The 21,562-nt window shown below is 49.3% G+C and overlaps 1 protein-coding gene and 1 long non-coding RNA gene across 14 annotated transcripts in view; both read right to left on the reverse strand.

The window, feature by feature from the left end:
- ZSWIM7 (zinc finger SWIM-type containing 7) overlaps nt 1–21,517 on the reverse strand; it is a 78,656-nt gene extending 57,139 nt beyond the window's left edge. For 6 of the 13 annotated variants that reach the window (XR_008327848.1, XR_008327846.1, XR_008327845.1 and 3 more), the window contains exons 1-4: nt 17,611–18,073; nt 9,090–9,192; nt 4,017–4,121; nt 1,928–2,113 (exon numbers count right to left, since the gene is read on the reverse strand). Coding sequence is in view for 7 of the 13 variants with exons in the window: in XM_053367647.1 (XP_053223622.1) it covers nt 1,994–2,113; nt 4,017–4,121; nt 9,090–9,192; nt 17,611–17,780 (498 nt within the window). In the remaining 6 variants the exon portion in view is untranslated. The other 7 variants (XM_053367650.1, XM_053367652.1, XM_053367651.1 and 4 more) reach the window with 7 other exon arrangements.
- Nucleotides 4,627–5,442, reverse strand: LOC128403053 (uncharacterized). The gene is made up of 2 exons (XR_008327852.1): nt 5,264–5,442; nt 4,627–4,886 (listed from the first exon to the last, which is right to left on the reverse strand). It is a non-coding gene; the product is annotated as an uncharacterized LOC128403053 (long non-coding RNA).
- Nucleotides 21,518–21,562: the final 45 nt, after the last annotated feature.

Here is a 21,562-nt window from a genome sequence, read left to right on the forward strand (position 1 = left end):
AATTCAGAAAGGAGGGAACCTAGTGACAGCGGCTTCTTCCTTTAATAAAGGAGAGTTGTTGAGGGCCAAAATCTACATCGCTGTCAGTGTACTGTGTTTTAATTTGCCTGAAAACTTGAGCATGGTGCTTTTTGGGTTGTATCGGATACCGAGAGAGAAAAGGCTGTCTAATCAGAGCTGTGAATAGAATGGGAAGACTTGACAGGTAGTCACTTTTGCTGGAGGTAAATGTATGATGCTGTCATTTCCTCAGTGAGAAAAATCTGAACCCCTGTATGCATTACTACAGTTGGGGAGGGGGGCTAATGCATTCAAGCACACACCCACCCACCTCAAAAAAATCTCAAACCCAAACAAAACTTATATTTAACTATTCCTCTGGCTTCTGAGGTTTCATCAGATGTCACCTGTCACAGCCTTCCAACTTATTTATTACTTTATTTAAATTTAGCTTTTTATTGCATAGAGAAGTATTCCTGTACAGCTATTTCGTGGAATATCAGGGTGGGGTAAAGTGCTAAAAACACAAAATGCCATTTGAAAGATAAACAGATAACCATTAAGCTGAGTGGCTCATCAGAGTGAAAAAGGAAGAGCAGCAAAACGGCCGGTCGGCAAGAAAAGATATTCAAGAGTCAAAAAGCGAGGGTGCCTGCTGCATGTCTGCTGGAAGCGCGTTCTGTGGTTTGGGACAGGCGACACATGACACCTGGCTTCTAAATGGCACCCTGCCTTTTCCCTGCAAGGAAACCCAGGGGGCACCCACTGTTGTCCTCTGAATTTTGTCCTCACAGCAACCCTGGGAGGTCAGTTAGACATTGCGTCCGAGTGCCTGGCCCAAGATCACTTGGTGAGTTTCAGGGCTGAGTGCTGGTGTTGGGACAGAACGTGCGGCTTCCCTCTCCTAGGCAAATACTCAGAGCTCCACAGTCTGATTTAAGGTGAGGTAGGAGCTGGGCGAGAGAAAGAGGGAAGGATGGGGTGAAAAGGTTGCACTGGTAAGAGGGGAGAGGCTGTCTGCAAGCAATGAGTTTAGGTCAGAGTGATCTGCCTCTCCCACGGGCAGCCTTCTGGGAAAGGAAGGAAGAGAGGGAAAGAAAGTAAGAAAGGCGGAAGAGAAAGAGCGAGAGAAGGGGAGGCAAAGAGAAGAGGGAAAATAGGTGGCCTAGCTCACCGCTGGCATGCAGCCCCTGCCTGGAAAAACAACCGCCTGTATCAGCTCTCTATCTATATACATCACATTCTCTTCCCTGTAATAAGGACTAGAAACTTGAAACAAAGCTGATTGGCTCAGGAAGCTGAGCGCAGGGTGGAGTTCTACATTCAAATGTGCCCCCACAGAAGCTCAGCAAACACATTCAGCTTGGGAACGCAGAACCGGACTTACGTTTGGTGGCCCTGGGAGGATTTAAACCCTCCCCACCCCACCGACACACATAAAAGCTTTCATTTTCCTGCATGCATATACAAAAATTGTAATGTGACCCTAAGTCTCTGCATGTAGCAATCAGAGGTCCAAGGTAGACGTCTACCTGCTTCCCCCAGAAGCCAGATGGACAGCGAGAGAAGGGGATATAATCTTTCATTGATCCCAGTTTGGGTTAAGGCCCTCGCCCCTTTCTTGAGACCCTGTGGCCCTTTGGACAATGTCAAATTCAAACCCCCAACATCACTGGCCATTGCTGGCAGCAAGGGCTGATGGGAGGTGGAGTCTAAGGACTTGCGGATTCCCTTCTATCCAGAGGGAAGGCCTCTTCCAAACAGAGGCATCACTCCTGTGGAGCATTCACTGCTGCTTCTTAGAGCAGGTCTGCTTGGACCACAACTCCCAGCATCCCTCACCACCAGCCACTGCTAACTGCAAGGGCTGATGGGAGTTGGAGTCCAGCAGCGTCCAGACGGCCACACAGGCTCTCTGTTCCCTTACTGAATCTCGGAGGCTGTTCGTGGAGGAGCAGGAGAGGATTCTCTCTCGAAACCCAGGCTGAGGTCTTCATCTTTCTTCCTCCTCCTCCTCCTGCAACAAGAGTCTGGTCAGCTGCTTGTCTGGGACAGTCAGCTCCTGGCAGGACCCGAGCGCCTGGCTGAGGTAGATGGCGAGAAGGTGCTTACACTGCAAGGGAGGAACGAGAACGGTTAGCAGCGCAGCCAAGTGCCCAGAGCAGAGGCAGGGTGCTTTCTAACGCAGGCTGAAAAACAAGCCTCCGTTTGCCGCTGGGAGTCTCAGGCTGGGGTGGGGGGCATATCTGAAGAGACCCTGGCTGTTGGACCAGTCCCCCCCACCACAAGCCCATCTTGTCCAGCATCCTGTCCTCACAGGAGAGGAGCACAACAGTTCTCTTCCATGCATGGTTCCCAGCGCACTGTTTCCGGCAGTGCACAGCCAGCATGGCTTGCAGCCCCTGATCTAGCAGTATTCTCTATGAGCTTGTCTAATCGTCTCTTAAGGTAAAGGGACCCCTGACCATTAGGTCCAGTCGTGGACGACTCTGGGGTTGCGGCGCTCATATCGCTTTACTGGCTGAGGGAGCCGGCGTACAGCTTCCGGGTCATGTGGCCAGCATGACTAAGCCGCTTCTGGCGAACCAGAGCAGCGCACGGAAACGCCGTTTACCTTCCCACCGGAGCCGTACCTATTTATCTACTTGCACTTTGACGTGCTTTCGAACTGCTAGGTGGGCAGGAGCAGGGACCGAGCAACGGGAGCTCACCCCGTCGCGGGGATTTGAACCGCTGACCTTCTGATTGGGCAACCAAAATGGTCAAAGGCCTGGAAACGATGCCTTATGAGGAACGGCTAAGGGAGCTGGGCATGTTTAGCCTGGAGAAGAGGAGGTTAAGGGGTGATATGATAGCCATGTTCAAATATATAAAAGGATGTCACATAGAGGAGGGAGAAAGGTTGTTTTCTGCTGCTCCAGAGAAGCGGACACGGAGCAATGGATCCAAACTACAAGAAAGAAGATTCCACCTAAACATTAGGAAGAACTTCCTGACAGTAAGAGCTGTTCGACAGTGGAATTTGCTGCCAAGGAGTGTGGTGGAGTCTCCTTCTTTGGAGGTCTTTAAGCAGAGGCTTGACAACCATATGTCAGGAGTGCTCTGATGGTGTTTCCTGCTTGGCAGGGGGTTGGACTCGATGGCCCTTGTGGTCTCTTCCAACTCTATGATTCTATGATTCTGAGTCCTAGGCTCTGTCATTTAACCCACAGCGCCACCCGCGTCCCTCTCTTAAATCGTCTCTTAAAGCCATCCAAATTGGTGGCTACTTGTGGCCACAAAGCCACAGTTTAACCCTGTGTTGTGTGAAGAAACTCTCTTGTCTGTCCTGAGTCTTCCAACATTCAGCTTCTCTGTATGAGGAACAGAGAAAAACGACACACTATCCCCTTTCTCGATGCCAGGCACAATTCTATCGACCTATCGTATCTCCCCACTTCCTGGCCTTTCTTCCCCTAAATGATAAAGCCCCGAACATTATGGCCTTTCCTCCATAGGAGAGTTGCTCCAATCCCTTGATCGTCTCTGCTGCCCCTTTCTAGCTCTGCAATATCCCTTTTTGAGGCGAGGTCTTCCCTATGCCCCTTGCAACGCAATCCCTTTTTAATAGGAGCTGCCAGGAGATTGAACTTGGCAGGCTTTGCATAGGAAAACACGCACGCTGCCCACTGAGCCGTGTTCCCTCACGACTAGTCTTTTGAGCTCAGTAATTCCTCCTTTGCAGAAGTTGAGCGGAACAAGGAGAAAAAGGAAGCGACTCTCACTAAGTTGTTGGGCGACAACTCCCTTCATCCAAGCGGCTGTACGATCCGGGGGCTGGTGATAGTTTTGGACTACAATTCCCATCATCCACAAAGCTGTGGCTGATGGGTTTTGTAGTCCAAAACAACCTAGAGGGCTCCAGGTTGGAGTGGGCTGCACAAGAGCTGCCTCACTGCTAGGATTCTCCATCCCGCTCTACCCGTCTCACCATCACAGAGCCTCTTGCCCTGACACTCCTTGCCGGTCAGACTCACCACAAGACTGTCGCCCTTCCGGAGGACAGAAAACATGAAGGCTGGGCAAGAGCAGAAGTGGCAGGAGGCGTAACAAGTGTAGTGTTTGCCTGAGCTTCCAACCACCTGTGGGCAGAAGGAGGGAAAACATATTATTTGCAACACACACAAATGGAGAGCTGTATCTAACGTGGGTTATATGAAAGCCTGAAGGATTGAGGCGGGCTGGGGAGTTAGGAATAGGAGTCTGTGTCAGACCCAGACCCTTGACCCGTGAAGAAGAAGAAGAGTTTGGATTTGATATCCCGCTTTATCACTACCCAAAGGAGTCTCAAAGCAGCTAACATTCTCCTTTCCCTTCCTTCCCCACAACAAACACTCTGTGAGGTGAGTGGGGCTGAGAGACTTCAGAGAAGTGTGACTGGCCCAAGGTCACCCAGCAGCTGCATGTGGAGGAGCGGAGACGTGAACCCGGTTCCCCAGATTACGAGACTACCGCTCTTAACCACTACACCACAGTGAAGACTTTGGGCCAGTCGCTTGCTCCCGGCCCAGCCTGCCTCACAGGGTCGTCGTGAAAACGGTCTCATTCGAGGGTACCCTCAACTCCTGGAACATAACATCATCATCATTGACAACAATTTTATTTATGTATACCCCGGTTTTACCCCTGACAGGGACTCAAGGCAGCTTACAGATAAAGGTAAAAAACAGCTAAAAACATAAAAGAGCTAAAAACATGGGAAACCAGCAAGCAGGACCTGAGCACAAGAGTAGCTCTCCCCTCCTGGAGTTTCCAAGTTGATGGCCATCGCTGCCTCCAGTGGGAGGGAGTTCTGTAGTTTAACTGTGGGCTGCATGAAGAAGCGCTTTCTTTTATCTGTCCTGAACCTGTTGGCTGTTTGCAGTTTAGTAGCGCAGAGAGCTTGCTGGGGAGACCATGCATTAAAAAATAAAGGACTCAAAAATAACTTAAACTAGGTTTTAATAAGAAAAACAAAAACTCCTTTTACATTAACAACCAAACCAGACCCAACCACCAACCCATCCCCCAGGGTAATGGGAGAGCTAGGTGCTGCTCCTTATATACTACAGCCAAATGCTGACACACCTTAATCAAATACAACTCAGCAGCACCTGCTACATTTCACAGCTGTAAAGCTGGGTCTCGTTATCTTACTCTGGCCCTTGCTCTGGCCCCTTAAAGACATACACATCGGGTGCAACAATGATGAACCTTTACATTTAAATAAACCATTCAACAGAACCTTCCAAAATTCAGCTTCCCTGGATGTCCACAGGTTCAACCCTCTGGGTTGCTTTGGACTACAACACCCATCAGCCACAGCTTTGTGGATGATGGGAATTGTAGTCCAAAAGTTCTCTCTATCCACTCTCCCTATGGGAGGAAGGGTGAGATATTGAATGCCATAATGAAAAAAAGAGAACCCACTGGCAAGTATGCTTCCCACAGCACCCGGTAGTAGTATCCTTCCTCGGACGCCAACGGCACGAGTGAATTTTTAGAAAATCATTATTTTCAAAAGAAGTCTCCGGTACCGGAAACAAAAAAGAACGGACGTCTCATGAAGCGGCTCTAACTGTTTGGAATTTGAAAGATCAAGTCTCTGGGGCCCAGGCCTCTCGGCTTGGTTTTTGTACGGAAAATGCTTCCAGGGGTTTTTTTGGGGGGGTGGAAAAAGGAAGATGCTAATATTTTCTTTTCTCCTCATGTTCCTTTGAGGGGGTGGGAGGGTCTGCCAGTCTTCCCTGAGGCAGTCAGAGCATCCCAGGGGGAGGCGTGTGTTAAGATGGCCTGGTTCCGGAGTGTCGGGCCGTCAGGTCTTGGCCTGAGGCGCCAATGTCCTGAGGTACCAAAGCGAGCCAGAGGAACATACTTCCGAGCCGAGCTGTCCTGAATTGACTCCAGATTGGGCACAATGAGAGGGTTCTCTCTCTCTCTCTCCTTTATTTGGGGTGGGGGATTGCTATTCAGCCCCACCAAAGTGCCAGAGGAAAAGCTTGGCGTGTGACCAACAGACGCATCCGCTCCAGTTCTGCTGCGGGTCCACCTCGCACGTAGGGTTAGGAGCCGCTGCGGCAGAGGAAGAGAGCTCTGAGCCGCCTACTCATCCAAGCCGGGGGCGGACGGAGAAGGGATGCAGAACTGGCATGTGACCAACAGACACAACCGCTCCAGCTCCGGGTGTCATCCGTCACGCAGCTAATCTGGCTCCTGTTTTGGTCCAAGGGCTCGGGAGGAGCCCCAGACGATATTTCAGCCTAGCAGGCCTAATCCACTTATTTACTGCTCTGGGGGCAGGCTGCCACAGAAATAATAGGTAATTGAGATGAAAGTTATCTTTAAAAATTAAAAAAAAAAGAGGACGTAAATTAGCAGGAGAAAACAAACAGATCAGAGTAGCTGAAGCGGGTGGGGAGTGGAAGATGAAGCATCTTCTCTCCAGCAAAGACACACACAAACACCCAGTTATCTCACACTGCAACCCCTCAGCAGCTTTGGTTGCTCATTACCACAGAGGGCATAAAAGGTAAAGGTAAAGGTAAAGGGACCCCTGACCATTGGGTCCAGTCGTGGCCGACTCTGGGGTTGCGGCGCTCATCTCGCTTTACTGGCCGAGGGAGCCAGTGTACAGCTTCATGTGGCCAGCAGGACTAAGCCGCTTCTGGCGAACCAGAGCAGCGCACAGAAACGCCGATTACCTTCCCGCCGGAGTGGTACCTATTTATCTACTTGCACTTGGATATGCTTTCGAACTGCTAGGTGGGCAGGAGCAGGGACCGAGCAATGGGAGCTCACCCCGTCACAGGGATTCGAACCGCCGACCTTCTGATTGGCGAGTCCTAGGCTCTGTGGTTTAACCCACAGCACCACCCGCCCAAATGTCTTGTAAGATCAGAACCCCATGAGCCCCCCAAGGAAACTGAATGGAGGAAGATCCAAGACCGAAAAAAGAAAGGACTTCAGCAGGACACAGCGCAGGGCGGCCAACTGCAGAACTCTCTCCCACAGGAGACAATGATGGCCGTCAACATGTAATAATAATAATAATAATAATAATAATAATAATAATAATAATAATAATATTTATTATTTATACCCCGCCCTCCCCGGCCAGAGCCAGGCTCAGGGAGGCTCACACCATTAAAATCACAGTAAAAACATAATGGGGGGGGAACCAATTTAAAATACCATTTAAAATGCAGCCTCATTTTAAAAGTAGCCAATAGATCAAGACCATAAGGGGAGGGAAACATAAGGGTCAGACCGAGTCCAAACCAAAGGCCAGGCGGAACAGCTCTGTCTTGCAGGCCCTGCAGATAGATGTCAAGTCCCGCAGGGCCCTAGTCTCTTGTGACAGAGCGTTCCACCAAGTCGGGGCCAGTGCTGAAAAGGCCCTGGCTTAGTTGAGACCAATCTAACCACCTTGCGACCTGGGACTTCCAAAGTGTTGTCATTTGTGGACCTTAAGGTCCTCCGCGGGGCATATGTATGGCTTTTTATGAGAGGATTAGACAAATTCATGGGGGAGAAGGTGATCAATGGCTGTGCTAGTCGTGGTGGTGATGTGGGGAATTGGGACCTAGGAGAGGGTCTTGTCTGCAGCAGCCCCAGATTCTTCTAACTCTCTCCCCAGAGAGCTGTGTCTGGCATCTTTAACACACAGCTTCTGCCGTGGGGCTGAAGACCCAACTCTCTACTTGGCCTTTGAGAGCTAAGATACCTTCCATGATTTTCCATTCATTTATGTCATGGCCAGTATGACGCGAAATACTTCTAAATGATGAACAGTTTTTCATCATTGTACTGAGTGCTCGCCCGAATACCTTATTTTTTAGTGGGGTATTTTGTTGACCTTTCTTTGTATTTATTTATTATTTTACTATGTTTTGTTTTCGTTCCTGCATGTTAACCCCCCCCCCCTTTGTAAGAGCTAAGATACTTTGTTTTGTGGGACCCATCCCTTCAGCTGAATTTATACTGTTTGATTCCATTTGAGATGCTTCTTATGTATTTAAAGAATAGTAATTATCCAATCTGCTTTTTCACAACTGCGTTTCCTGGGACATCGTGCATAAGGAATCTTTTAAGCCAGGGGTCAGCAAACTTTTTCAGCAGGGGGCCAGTCCACTGTCCCTCAGACCTTGTGGGGGGCCGGACTATATTTGTGGGGGGGGGGGGAGAACGAATTCCTATGCCCCACAAATAGCCCAGAGGTGCATTTTAAATAAAAGGACAGATTTTACTCATGTAAAAACACCAGGCAGGCCCCACAAATAACTCAGAGATGCATTTTAAATAAAAGGACACATTCTTCTCGTTTAAAAACACGCTGATTCCCGGACCGTCTGCGGGCCGGGTTTAGAAGGCAATTGGGCTGGATCCTGCCCCCGGGCCTTTGTTTGCCTACCCATGTTTTAAGTGAACAGGGAGCAAAGGAGCTGTATGTCCGTGGTTCTTCAGAGGCCTGAGGCTGCTTTCCAGAAAGAAGCAGTAGCAGACAGCTCATCTTGGCTTACTTGACCGGGAGGGACCCTGTCTGCCAGTTTAAGAAGTGAGCTTTTCAATTATTATTTCTTCCCTAAGACACCAGAGACAGCGGCTGTCTTTGAACGCAGACTGTTCGCTGGGCAGACTCCGGGTGTATTAACTGCGAGATCTCTCCCACCCTGACTGTCCCTCCTTCCTGGTTCCTCATCGTCCTTCACACAACATTGCCCTGGGATCCTGTTATCAACGGATGCGAACGTTTTAATCCAGCCAGGGCTGACGGGAGCTGTCATCCAGAACATCTGGAGGGCACCAGGTTGGCAAAGGCACTCCTGGCTCTTATCAGCTGCCTTAAGCAGAGCCCACCTAGCTTAGGATTGTCAGACATACCCAGAGATGCTGGGGACTGAAGCTGGGAGACCTTCTGCATGCAAGGCAATTCTTCTGTCACTGGGTCCTTCTAATGCTTGCTAAGGGGGATATTTCAGTGCCGCCAGGGTTTCAGGAAGCCAATGCCCACACCAACCTCAGCCCACATTGCACACCTGTTGCCTGCAAGGCAAGACCTTTGGGGGTCGTACCTGGTAGACCTGCCTTCCGCTGGGAGATGTGATCCGTGTGACTGACTGGCGGTCCACCAAGTCCAGAGCAGGGACAGCAGAAGCACCAAAGATGAACTTCAACCTGGGAAGATGGAAAAGGTGCCGGATTAAGCTTCTAACCGCCGAATTCTGCCCCTGCTGACCAAATGCTCTAGGGCGGTGTTTTTAGGGAAGGTCTCAGATCTATACTATAAAGCTAAATGGGTTTGAAACCGAGAGGTCATGTTTGAGGTTTTATCTTGGATATTTAAATCAGATAATCCTAGGACTGTGGAGCTGGAAGGGACCCGAGGGTCATCTAGTCCAACCCCCACAGTGCAAGAATATTTTGTCCAATGTGGGGCTCGAACCCAGGGCCCTGAGATTAAGGGGCTCGTGCTCTTACCAACTGAGCTATCCCACTTTTTTTACATTTCACCCTTCCCCACAATAGGTGGCTGAGAGAAAGGAAGTGGCCCAAAGTCACCCAGGAGGGATTCGAACCCAGCTCCCTTTAGTCCTGCTCAGATACATGAGGCACCTGCACGCCGCCAGATGTTGCTGGACTGCAACTGCCATCACCCCTAAGAGGAGCTGGGAGTCCAGCTAAAGCGTCATGAAGCCACCAGTTCCTCAGCTTGGCTCCAACCACTGCACCACACTGCCCAGCCAAACTGGCATGCAGTTTTAAACACCTTTTGGATTTCAAGACACCTTATTACTGATGTTTAAGGTTTTGGCCAGAGTAGTGCTAAGTAATTCATCCCATCTGCATCAGGACTAATGGTCTCCTTCACTCCATGCCCTAAACCTGTTCCAGGGGTTCCCCCAACCCCCCAGAACAGATATTTGGGGGGGGGGCACAGGGCATGCATGAGGGGAGGGGGAAATTCCACTGTGCAAGTGTAAATCCTTGTACCAGTGGAACAGGTTGGTTGGATAGCATCCCCGAGCCGCAATCCTAAACGTACTTGAGCTCCGCTGAATTCAGATGTTCTCCTGTCTGATTTTTGTGAGTAGGTTTTGTGCTGTTATGGGACGCGGGTGGCGCTGTGGGTAAAACCTCAGTGCCTAGGACTTGCTGATCGCATGGTCGGCGGTTCGAATCCCCGCAGCGGGGTGAGCTCCCGTCTTTCGGTCCCAGCTCCTGCCCACCTAGCAGTTCGAAAGCACCTCCGGGTGCAAGTAGATAAATAGGGACCGCTTTATAGCGGGAAGGTAAACGGCGTTTCCGTGTGCTGCGCTGGTGCTGGCTCGCCAGAGCAGCTTCGCCACGCTGGCCACGTGACCCGGAAGTGTCTCCGGACAGCGCTGGCCCCCAGCCTCTTAAGTGAGATGGGCGCACAACCCTAGAGTCAGACACAACTGGCCCGTACGGGCAGGGGTACCTTTACCTTTGTGCTGTTAATACATTACAGTGGTGCCTCGCAAGACGAACGCCTTTCAAAACGAAAAACTCGCAAGACGAAAGAGTTTTCCGTTTTGGAGGTGCTTCGCAAAACGAATTTCCCTATGGGCTTGCTTCGCAAGAAGAAAGCCCATAGGGAAATCTCCGCCGGCCTTCAGAAGAGGTCCTGGACCTCTTCTGAAGGCCGGCGGGGGGCAAAAGTCTTTGCTCCCCCCGCCTGCCTTCCCGGGACAGCGGAGACTTCTCCGCTGTCCCGGGGCGATCTGAAAATGCTGGCGGGCGGCAGTGAACGCTGCGCTGCCGCCCGCCAGCATTTTAAAAGCCCCCGGGACAGCGGAGACTTCTCTGCTGTCCCGGGGGCTTTTAAAATGCTGGCAGTTGGGAGGAAAGCCCTCCTGTCCCCGGAGCTTGTGGGGTGGGAGGTGGGGAGAAGAGCTTTTCTTCCCACCGCCAGCCTTCAGAACAGCCTTCTGAAGGCTGGCGGTGGGAAGAAAAGCCCTTGTCCCCCCCCCCCCCAGCCTTCAGAAGAGGTCGGGGGACAGACTGTCCCCGGACCTGGTCTGAAGGCGGTTTCCATAGGAACGCATTGATTGATTTTCAATGCATTCCTATGGGAAACCGTGCTTCGCAAGACGAAAAACTCGCAAGAAGAAAAAACTTGCAGAACGAATTAATTTCGTCTTGCGAGGCACCACTGTACTGAATAGAACCCCAACAGCAATCTATTAACACAGCCAAATTTCCTGGTCACCTGTGGTGAGCGATGACCAGGAAGGGAAGCTTGCAAAAAAAAAAGGTGATGTGGTTTTCCTCCGAACCGACAAATCCTTTTACACAGTGCGGCTGTCAAATGAAGTTTGCAGGTTTGGGGACTCTGGCAGAAATCATTTCGCGGGGCTGAGCAAGCACCTGCCAAACCGAGGAACAACATCCCTGCAAATCCCGAGAGCGCGATGCGATGATTTAATGCCCTCCCCAAGAAGCCTTAATCCAGTGATGACACAGTTACCACACACGACCAACGTCAGGAGAGGCTGTGTGATTAGTAGGAGGACGTAACCCACTGTCTGACAGACTAGGGAGGTTTTAGCTGTTATTTTAGGCTAGGACATCCTCCCAGCTTGGGTTCTGGGGGCATGAGGATGTGATGTACCAAAGGTGGCTTGGTGCACAAGGTGGAGTTTTGCCTTGATGCCGTACCGACTGCAGCTGCAAACTTTTAAAACGGAAGGAGCCAGCTTTCAGCCGAAGGGCCCAGTTTGAAAACAGTATCAGAAAGACGGGCTTTCTATTCTGGGAAGAGCAGATCTAATTCCGCCTGAGAGCTCGGGACAGAACTCAGGGGATTTTAAAGGCTGCACAGAACAGTTGACCCTAATCTCTACGTCACGGAACGGCTGGCAGATGGACTTGCGCTTAATACCGTGAATCGGAGAGTCAGAAATGCAAGAAAGAGCGCAGCCGGGTGCAGGATCAGGACTGGGAGAGAGAGGGTGGTCAAGGATCTCTGGAGGCCCACAAGGATGTCTGTTTCCAAACTCAGAATCCAAGCCCCTTTTATAAATGCCATTCCTTTAAAAAAAGAAAAAAGTTGTTCTGTCTTTGCACGAGCAGGAAGCTGGTGACAACTCAAGAATGGAACAGCTGGCGGAAGAAAATCCAGAGGGAAGAATGGGGAAGAGAGCAGAAACAGCCCAAATAAGTGATGGAAGTTCTCCTTTTCGTGGAACATTGCTCTCCTCTCTCAAAATTATTACCGAGCTGATTCCTCCCATTCCCTTAACCTTCCCAGACTAAGTCCTTGTTTTGAAGCCTTAAAGGAGAAAAGAGCTCAGATATTTTCAGCGGGTGTTTCCCTAATGAGGGCTAGAAACTTATTTATTACTGTTGTTTCAGAAATGGCTAGCAACCCATGTGGACGAGGCAAAAAATTGTGGGGTATTGAAAGCCAGTGTGGTATAGCGGTTAGATGTGGACCTAGAAAACTGGGGTTGAAATCTCAGATTGGCTGTGAAGCTCTCACTGGGTGAACATGAGCTAGTCACAGCCCCTCAGCCTAGCCTACCCCAAAAGGTTGTTGGGAGGATAAAACAGTAGGTAGGAGAAAAACAGAACACCAGCTCGCTCTCCTTGGAGGGACATAAATGGAATAGGTAAACAAACCAAGACAGCAAGATGCACTCAAGTGCAAAAACTTGTGTAGCAAAATGTGATGTCAGAGATCCCGAGCATAACCCACCAGCTTTGCCAAAACCCCTGCTCCATCTCCTACCCCTGAACTTTGCCAGCTGGTAAGAACAACTGCTTAATATCTGGTGCCCGAGTTTGATTTATTCCTCTTCCTTCGTGTGCCGTGTTCTTTCATATTGTAAACCTACAGGTAGGGATTGTTTGAACTGATTGCTTGTAAGTCGCCAGGATCCTTTTTGGCTGATGTACAGGGTACAAATGCTTTAAATGAATACTTAAAGTGGCGAGCAGAACCTCCCAGGGAAATAACATTGTTCAACATTAGTTGCAAGGAGCACTTGGAACTAGGGATAGGTCAATTTCGATTTTTCTCAGTTTCTCTCCTCCCCCCCCCCGACTCAGTTCAGTTCTACCCATTTCTGCAAGAGTCTGCAATTTTTTTTTCTTTTTAAAGAAAATTCAACAGCATATTGATGTGAGTTTATCCTGATACAAACATTTTCGCGAGCAATGTCCCCTATTGCAAGCATTTATATATTTTATTTTAAAATTCTTGTTTGCAATGTTTTGTTTACCCTTGTAAACAAAACCTACCATTGCAACATCCCAGATCTTGCATTTTGTATATGATTTTCATGCATGCATTTCATTTTATGCAAGCTCCCTCCTGTATACATTATTTTGCTGTGTGAACGTTAAGTATTTTTAACTGTTTACATTATGTTAGGGCCACAAACGAAGGCCCCTTAGCAACTACTCACGCCAGGAGGAGGTCATCGGGAACTGGAAAAAAGAAGGAGAAAAAGCAGCGTTAATTTTGGCCCACAGCAAGGTACTGGGAAGGGCGCAGAATGTCAATTAGGAACTCTTATAAAATCTCTGCACAGATCTGCAAAAGCTTCTGGCTGGTTGTTTAACAACAGCCACAGCAATGAAGTTTTACCCACCTTCCTAAATCAAGGCTGCTAAAATGAAGAAGGCCGGAGTAGCCGGAGGGGAACCAGGAGTGGATTTTGGTGCAAAAAAACCCCACAACAACACAAGCTGAGTTTCCATTACTGAAAACTAGGTCAGGATCCCTGATGAGATCTGTTATTAATAACTGGTTTTTGTACTTCTCCATACAGGCCCTCCCAATGCTTGCGCTTGCTTTCCCCTCATCCCTCCGGTTCCCTTTTCCTCTTGTGCCACACGTTTTTAGATCAGGGGTGCAGAACCTCCAGCCCACGGCAAGGAGCCAGAAGGAAGAGTCCCAATTCGGCCCACGAGGCTGTTCCCAATAAAGTGCGCCTGCCTGCCCTGTTCATTGCTTTTCTGGAGCAAGCCTTGCTCCAGGCAGCACAAAGCTGTTTGCACTCTACTCCACTTCAGCAGAGGTTTCTGTGCAAACCACATTGCGATCCCGGAGCAAGGCAAACCATTGGGGGTGCGAGGCACCACTACTCCTAGCAGGAATGGGGTTTGGGTTTCAGCCCAAGCCCAAATATAAACGTCATTAAACAAGCTCTCTGGCTCGGCAGGCACCACGGAGGATTAAGAGAAACTCTAGATATTGGGTGGGGGGAATCGTTCTGTGTGGGTTATCGAAATAGCTCCCTAATCTGGCATGCAGAGGACAATAATACTTCCACGCCTGTCTCGACAACCGGCCAAGGCTGCGGGGGGAGCGGGGAGGATTCTGGCTCAAGCCTGATCTGCCCCGCTGCTTAGAATATCCGCATGGTTGGCAGGGCTGTGGCACTCTCTGCCGGTGAGGAGCGGTGGGAGAGGCGACGGCAGCCCACAAACAGAAGCTCCACCCAGATAAGACAGAGGGATGGGAGCTTGCCTGCTCTTGATGGGGCTACATGGGAGTGGCCGCCGGGACCACATAACACCGGTTCTGAGAGATCTGCATTGGCTCCCAGTATGTTTCCGAGCACAATTCAAAGTTAATTTTATAATGAATGATTTTAGAGTGTTGTTTGTGTTGTACTTTTGTATTGTTTTATTGTTGTTAGCCGCCCTGAGCCCAGCTTCGGCTGGGGAGGGCGGGATATAAATAAAATTTATTATTATTATTATTATTATTGGTGCTGACCTTTAAAGCCCTAAACGGCCTCGGTCCTGTATACCTGAAGGAGCGTCTCCACCCCCATCGTTCAGCCCGGACACTGATATCCAGCGCCGAGGGCCTTCTGGCGGTTCCCTCATTGCGAGAAGTGAGGCTACAGGGAACCAGACAGAGGGCCTTCTCGGTAGTGGCGCCCGCCCTGTGGAACGCCCTCCCATCAGATGTCAAAGAGATAAATAATTACCTGACATTCAGAAGACATCTTAAGGCAGCCCTGTTCAGGGAAGTTTTTAATATGTAACGCTGTACTGTTTTTAACACTGATTGGGAGCCGCCCAGAGTGGCTGGGGAAACTCAGCCAGATGGGCGGGGTATAAATAATAAATTATTATTATTATTATTATTACTACACCAGGGGTAGCCAACCTAAGGCCCATGGGCTGGAAGCGGACCACAAAGTTGGTTTAACCGGCCCATGAGCCACCCCCGAATCGAGCCACCTGCTCGGCGAGTCACCACACGCTGTGCTAAACTGGTGCAGCGCGGCAGCTCTCTTCCGTGGCTCTGGAAATTGCTTCTGCGCATGCCCAGACGCCGGAAATCATGTCTGTGCATGTCCGTGGTGCCGGAAATGGCTTCTGCACATGCCCAGACGCCAAAAATTGCTGCTGCGCAGGCGCGGTTTTCTGGCGTCTGGGCATGCGCAGAAGCAATTTACAGCACCGCAGACACGATTTCTGGCGTCGCAATGCTCCGGTCCGGCCCTCGAAGGATTTCCACGGGAGTGATCTGGCCTGTGCCCGGTAAGCCTTGCCAACCCCTGGGCTACACTGAAGGAGTGGATACGTTGCTTGGGGATACTTCTGGGTCCTTTGCTGTTGCTGGAGGCTCTGTGGCATGGACTGTCTCCCAGCAGCTTCAGCTGCTGCCTCAGCGGCACCCCTATTTGGACAGGGACAGCCTAACCTCTGTTGCCTAAGCTCTGGTAACCTCTAGGCTAGATGACTGCAATGCGTTATGCATACGGCTGCCTCTGAAGACGGTTTGGAAACTTCAGCTGGTGCAGAATTCAGCAATGGGGCAAGACGGTTTGAACGTATTACACCGCTCCTGGCCTGACTGCAGTGGCTGCCATTTGATTTCTAGGCCCAATTCAAAGTGCTCGTTTTGACCTATAAAGCTTTAAATGGCTCAGGACTACAATACAGTGGTGCCCCGCAAGACGAACGCCTCGCAAGACGAAAAACCCGCTAGACGAAAGGGTTTCCCGTTTTGGAGGCGCTTCGCAAAACGAATTTCCCTATGGGCTTCCTTCGCAAGACGAAAGCCCATAGGGAAATCTCCGGGACAGCGGGGAAGCGCAGCGCGTCTTCCCCACTGTCCTCGGACCTCCTCCGAAGGCTGGCGGTGGGGCGGAGAGACCTCCTCCCGCCGCCAGCCTTCGGAAGGCTGTCCTGAAGACTTGCGGTGGGAGGAGGGTTTTCCTTCCCACCGCCAACATTCAGAATGCTGTTCTGAATGTTGGAGGTGGGGAGGAAAAGCCCTTCTCCGCACCGCCAGCCTGGCAAGCGGTCTCCATAGGAACGCATTAATTGATTTTCAATGCATTCCTATGGGAAACCGTGCTTCGCAAGACGAAAAACTCGCAAGAAGAAAAAACTTGCGGAACGAATTAATTTCGTCTTGCGAGGCACCACTGTACCTCAAGGCCCTCCTGTCCCCATCTGAACAGACCCGGACTGTGAGATCATCTTCTGAGGCCCTTCTTCACGTGCATCCTCCTCACCGAGACGTCTGGAGGGGGGCAACACGAGAACGTGGTGGCTCCCCATTTGTAGAATGCTCTCCTCAGGGAGGCTTACCTGGTGCCTTCATTATACACCTTTAGGTGTCAGGCGAAAACATTCTTTTTCAGCCAGGCCTTTGGCTGATTAACATCCTAAATCCTTCTAAATGTGTTTGTGGGATGATGGGGCAATTGGTTTGTTTTGTTCTTGTTTTTATTTTGTATTTTGTGTTTTTCAGATGAAGGGTGGTTAATAATAATTTATTATTTGTACCCTGCCCATCTGGCTGGGTCTCCCCGGCCACTCTGGGCAACTTCCAACAAAGATTAAAAATACATTAAAATGTCACACATTAAAAACTTCCCTGAACAGGGCTGCCTTCAGATGTCTTCTAAATGTCAGGTAGTTGTTACATCTGATGGGAGGGTGTTCCACAGGGTGGGTGCCACTACCGAGAAGGCCCTCTGCCTGGTTCCCTGTAACTTGGCTTCTCGCAGTGAGGGAACATCCAGAAGGCCCTCGGAGCTGGACCTCAGTGTCCGGGCTGAACGATGGGGATGGAGACGCTCCTTCAGGCATAAAGGACCGAGGCCGTTTAGGGCTTTAAAGGTCAACACCAACACTTTGAATTATGCGTACTGGGAGCCAATGGTATACAAATACAAATAATAATAACAACAACAATAATAATAAGTTTTGCCTGGAGGAGAGAAGACTGAGAGGTGACATGAGAGCCACCTTCAAATATCTGAAAGGCTGTCATGTGGAATATGCAGCCATCTTGTTTTCTTTTGCTCCAGAGGGTAGAACCCGAACCGATGAATTCAAATGACAAGAAAATAGATTCTGAGTAAACATCAGGGGGAACTTTCTGACAGTAAGAGACCGTTAACAGTAGAACGGACCACTATCTGGAAAGCTGGTGAACTCTCCTTCCTGAAAGGCTTTTAAGCAGAGGTTGGATAGCCATCTGTCAGGGATTCTTTAGCTGTGATTCCAGCATTGCAGCGGGTGGACTAGATGTCCCTGGGGAGTCCCTTCGAACTCTATAATTCTATGACCCAAATACCTTCCTCCACCTACCGTGAGATGTCTCGCAAAAAGCCTTTTCTATCTCTCTCAACAGTTCTTCCGCTAAGGCTGGCAGAGTGGCACCCATCAGGAGAATGTATGAGGCGGGCAGTTTTTTCTCTGGGTGGAAAAACAAACACACACACAAGGTTGTTATTAAAGGATAACAAAGCGAGTTTCATTTCCCAGAAGAGGGGAGGGCGGGGGGGAGAGAGAGAGGGTCCTATTTATTTATCCTTAATAAATCTCCTGTTTCGTTTATTTTTCATTAAAAGCGAAGGCCTCTCAGATATCTTCATAACGCCGGGGGAATTTGAAACCCCACAAACATTGACTAAGCGTCACCTTCTACTTCGGAGCCTCTAGGACCTGAAGGGTAAAAAATAAGCTAAAATAAATAAAATAACGTAAGGTATTCCTCCATCCCGAATGTGAGGATCCATGGATCAGCTCTGCCTGCACATTGGATCGGCTAGGATGAAAGAGGTCAAATCACAAGATGACACAACCCCAAATTACCTCTGGAGAACCACAGAACTTAAGAGTTGGAGCGGCATTCTGCCAGTTTCATCCATGGGACTACCTCTGGGACTCCCAACCATTTTGGGACTTCCAGGAGCTGGCTTGGAAGGGCTGCTTGCAAAATCTGGAGGGTCACTCTCTCTTCCCCCACTTCCAAAGTCCCCCCCAAGCAGATGCTTTTGACTGTCTGGGGGTGGGGAGGTGCCATTCAAGACAGGATGGAAAGGGAAGAGAGTGAACTGGGATGTATCTGAAGGTAGCCAGGGAGAGATAACGTCAGTGTAATTTTGTCAAGCTTCTTTTAAAAGAAAATGTGGGAGGGGGAGAGAAGAGACAATTTCCTCCTGCCCCAGAGATCGCTCTTGCTTATTTAAATGCATTGCATGTTTGGCAAAGAGAGAACTAGAATTCTGGCAGGAGGGAAGGTTGGAGATCCTGGGATTCTGACCTCTAGGGATATAAATATTTGAGATGAACAGACAGAGGTCTGGCGCAAGGCTCCCCCCACCCGCTCTTCCTCGCTGGTCAGCTAAAGACAGATGGAGCCCGAAGTGGAGACAGAGGTAATATCCTTGAAAGCCGCAAAACGTGCCAAAATCTGGAATGATCCCATCCTGTGTGTGTGCATGGAGCAAAGGGATGGACATTTAGAGGGTGCAGGCAAAGCAGCAGCAGCAGCGACAACAATCCAGCAGTTTCACCTCAGATTTCTCTGGGAAAGGTTTTGAAACAGTTGTGCTCTCTGCCTTATAGCAACATGCATGTTTTGAGATATGCAGCAAATGACACCTGTTAACATGTAAGTTTTATCTTGAGATATTATGCACCCATTCCAAAAAATGATGAAACAAAAAAAATGATAACATTAATAAAATAGTACTAGCAAGAGTAATAGGAATAGCGACAGACACTAAAGTTAATTACACAACTACAAAGTGTTAAATCAGAGGATATCTATCTATCATTTGCCATTATAAAAACCTGGGGTATCAACCTCATGAAATATGGGTGGTACTTAACTAAGTCATACTTAAATTAGGCCCATTAAAATACATGGATATAAGTCGGAGCGTGGCAAACTTTCAATACCACCTGATATCTGCAGCTTTAAAGTAGCACTACTTGCAACTTAGCAGTTGTGTTTACTATCATCTGTACAAATTATCACATTGTGCTAGTGCAAAATTTGGTATTTTCAATTAATTCATCAGCACCTACTCAAAACTCCAGTTTTATTTCATTCTTCTGTTTCTTTGTCTCAGTTCTATAATGGAAGTCTACACTGGGACCTCTCTCTCTCTCTTTTTTCAATGGATTAAAAAAAATTAAACAGTCAAATTTCTAGGCGAACCAGAGTAGCACACAGGAACGCTGTTCACCTTCCCACCGGAACGGTACCTATTTATCTACTTGCACTTTGACGTGCTTTTGAACTACTAGGTTGGCAGGAGCAGGGACCGAACAATGTGAGCTCAGCCCGTTGCAGGGATTCGAACCGCCAACCTTCTGATTGGCAAGCCCTAGGCTCTGTGGTTTAGACCACAGCACCACCTGCGTCCCTTATGGCTTTAGACATAAGCTAAGAAAACAACTAGGTGGGACGCGAGTGGTGCTGTGGGTTATTGGTTTGTTATTGCTTTTTTATGTATTTTGTGTCCTCGCTTTGCATATTTGTGCTGCAAACCACCCTGTGATCTTCAGATGCAGGGTGGTATACAAATGTAATCAATCAATCAATCAATAACATAAATAAGGTCAAGAGAGGCTTATGAAATCCTACCCAAGTCTGCTCAGAAGTAAGTCCTATTAAAATCAACGGGGGGCTCACTCTTGGATAAGTAGGGTTGCACTTGCAATCTCAAGTGCTTTAACTTTTTTGTGAGTCACAGCGCTCCAAATCTTTGCACCCAGCACAGCTTTGTTGTTGGCATCTGTCTGTCTTGAGAGACAACAGAGTGCACCTTCGGGGTGAAGAGACCTCTCTGGGGCGCAAGCCTGGGCGGTGCGCCTGGAAATCCCAGGCTGCCCAGATGGCAAGACCCCCCTCTTGGCTTCACTGATATGGTCCAAAGGAAAAAGAGAGCAAGACGTTGGGCACCAGCTTGGCTGCCGGAGTTGCCAGAAGGAGGCATACAAGGGGCCATCCAACCGCCTTAGGGACTTCACTCCGAATTTGTGTAGGGTTTTCTCCTGAGCCTTGTCTTCTCCCGAAGAGATCCCGCCAGGCAGTGGAGCTTTAGGGTCAGAGTTTTCGTTCTCCTAGGTGGGCTCCATTCCCAGGTGGATGAGCCCCGTCTGCCTCTCACTTCCCTCTACAGCACATGCAGAAAACACTTTCTTGAGTGTTGGACCCACTCTTGGTAAAGGTCTTCTCCAACTGGAGCACTCGCAGGCCAGTGTTTCCCAGTTGTTGGTGTTTATACTACATTTTTAAAGATTTGCCTTGAGAGAGTCTTTAAACCTCTTTTGTTGACCACCAGCATTATGCTTTCCATTTTTAAGTTTGGAATAGAGTAGTCGCTTTGGAAGACGATCATCAGGCATCCTCACAGCATGACCAGTCCAACGAAGATGATGTTGAAGAATCATTGCTTCAACACTGGTGATCGTTGCTTCTTCCAGTACACTGGTATTAGTTTGTCTGTCTTCCCAAGTGATGCGTAGTGTTTTTCGGAGAGACCTTTGATGGAATCTTTCGAGGAGTTGGAGATGGCACACACACACATATGTCATATATTTCCTTATTCGGTTATTATCTTTTTAAGAATATGTTGGAAATTTAACAAAAAGGTTGCCTGTGTGCATCAAATTTAGGTGTTGTTGCTTTTTTAAAGGAAGCTGCTGATAACCCTGATTCTTTCAGAAACTGGTTACTATGAGATTTAAGTATAAAAACAGAGAGATGGCGCTAGTGAGTTTAGGACTGAACCCACACCGTTGCCTGGCAACGGAGACATTCCCCCCTCCCGGCAGGGGCAAAAAGCGCATGCGCCGCCGCGCCGCTCAGAGAGGCCGAGCTGAGTCACGTGGCGCCAGATACCCCGGCAACAGCTACTACGAGGGAAAATCAAAAGCGCGCGCGGCCTCAAGGCAAGGCACGTGGCCTTTAAAAGCCAATCAGCAAGCGAGAAGAGTTCCACAGACTCTGCGAAAGGTAGAGGGGAGCCTAGAAAGAGGAGCAGCGGAATGGAGAGCGAAGACAATTGGATGGAGAAGAAACTTCTCGATATGGCTCCTTCCCCTTCCAGACCCAGAAAGACTTGGACGGATTTTCCCCGTCAGGGAACTGAGGGGGGGGAAAAAAGCTCTAAACTCATCCCGGAAGCTGCCGAAAGTATACCTCTCTGTACTTTCGTCTATAAACAAGACCGGAAATGACGTTACAGAACCCCTTATCACGTGCCTGGGCAGCGACGATGTCAAGGTCACCCTCCTCTTCTTA

Source organism: Podarcis raffonei, chromosome 15 (genome assembly GCF_027172205.1).
Source record: "Podarcis raffonei isolate rPodRaf1 chromosome 15, rPodRaf1.pri, whole genome shotgun sequence".
NCBI lineage: Eukaryota > Metazoa > Chordata > Lepidosauria > Squamata > Lacertidae > Podarcis > Podarcis raffonei.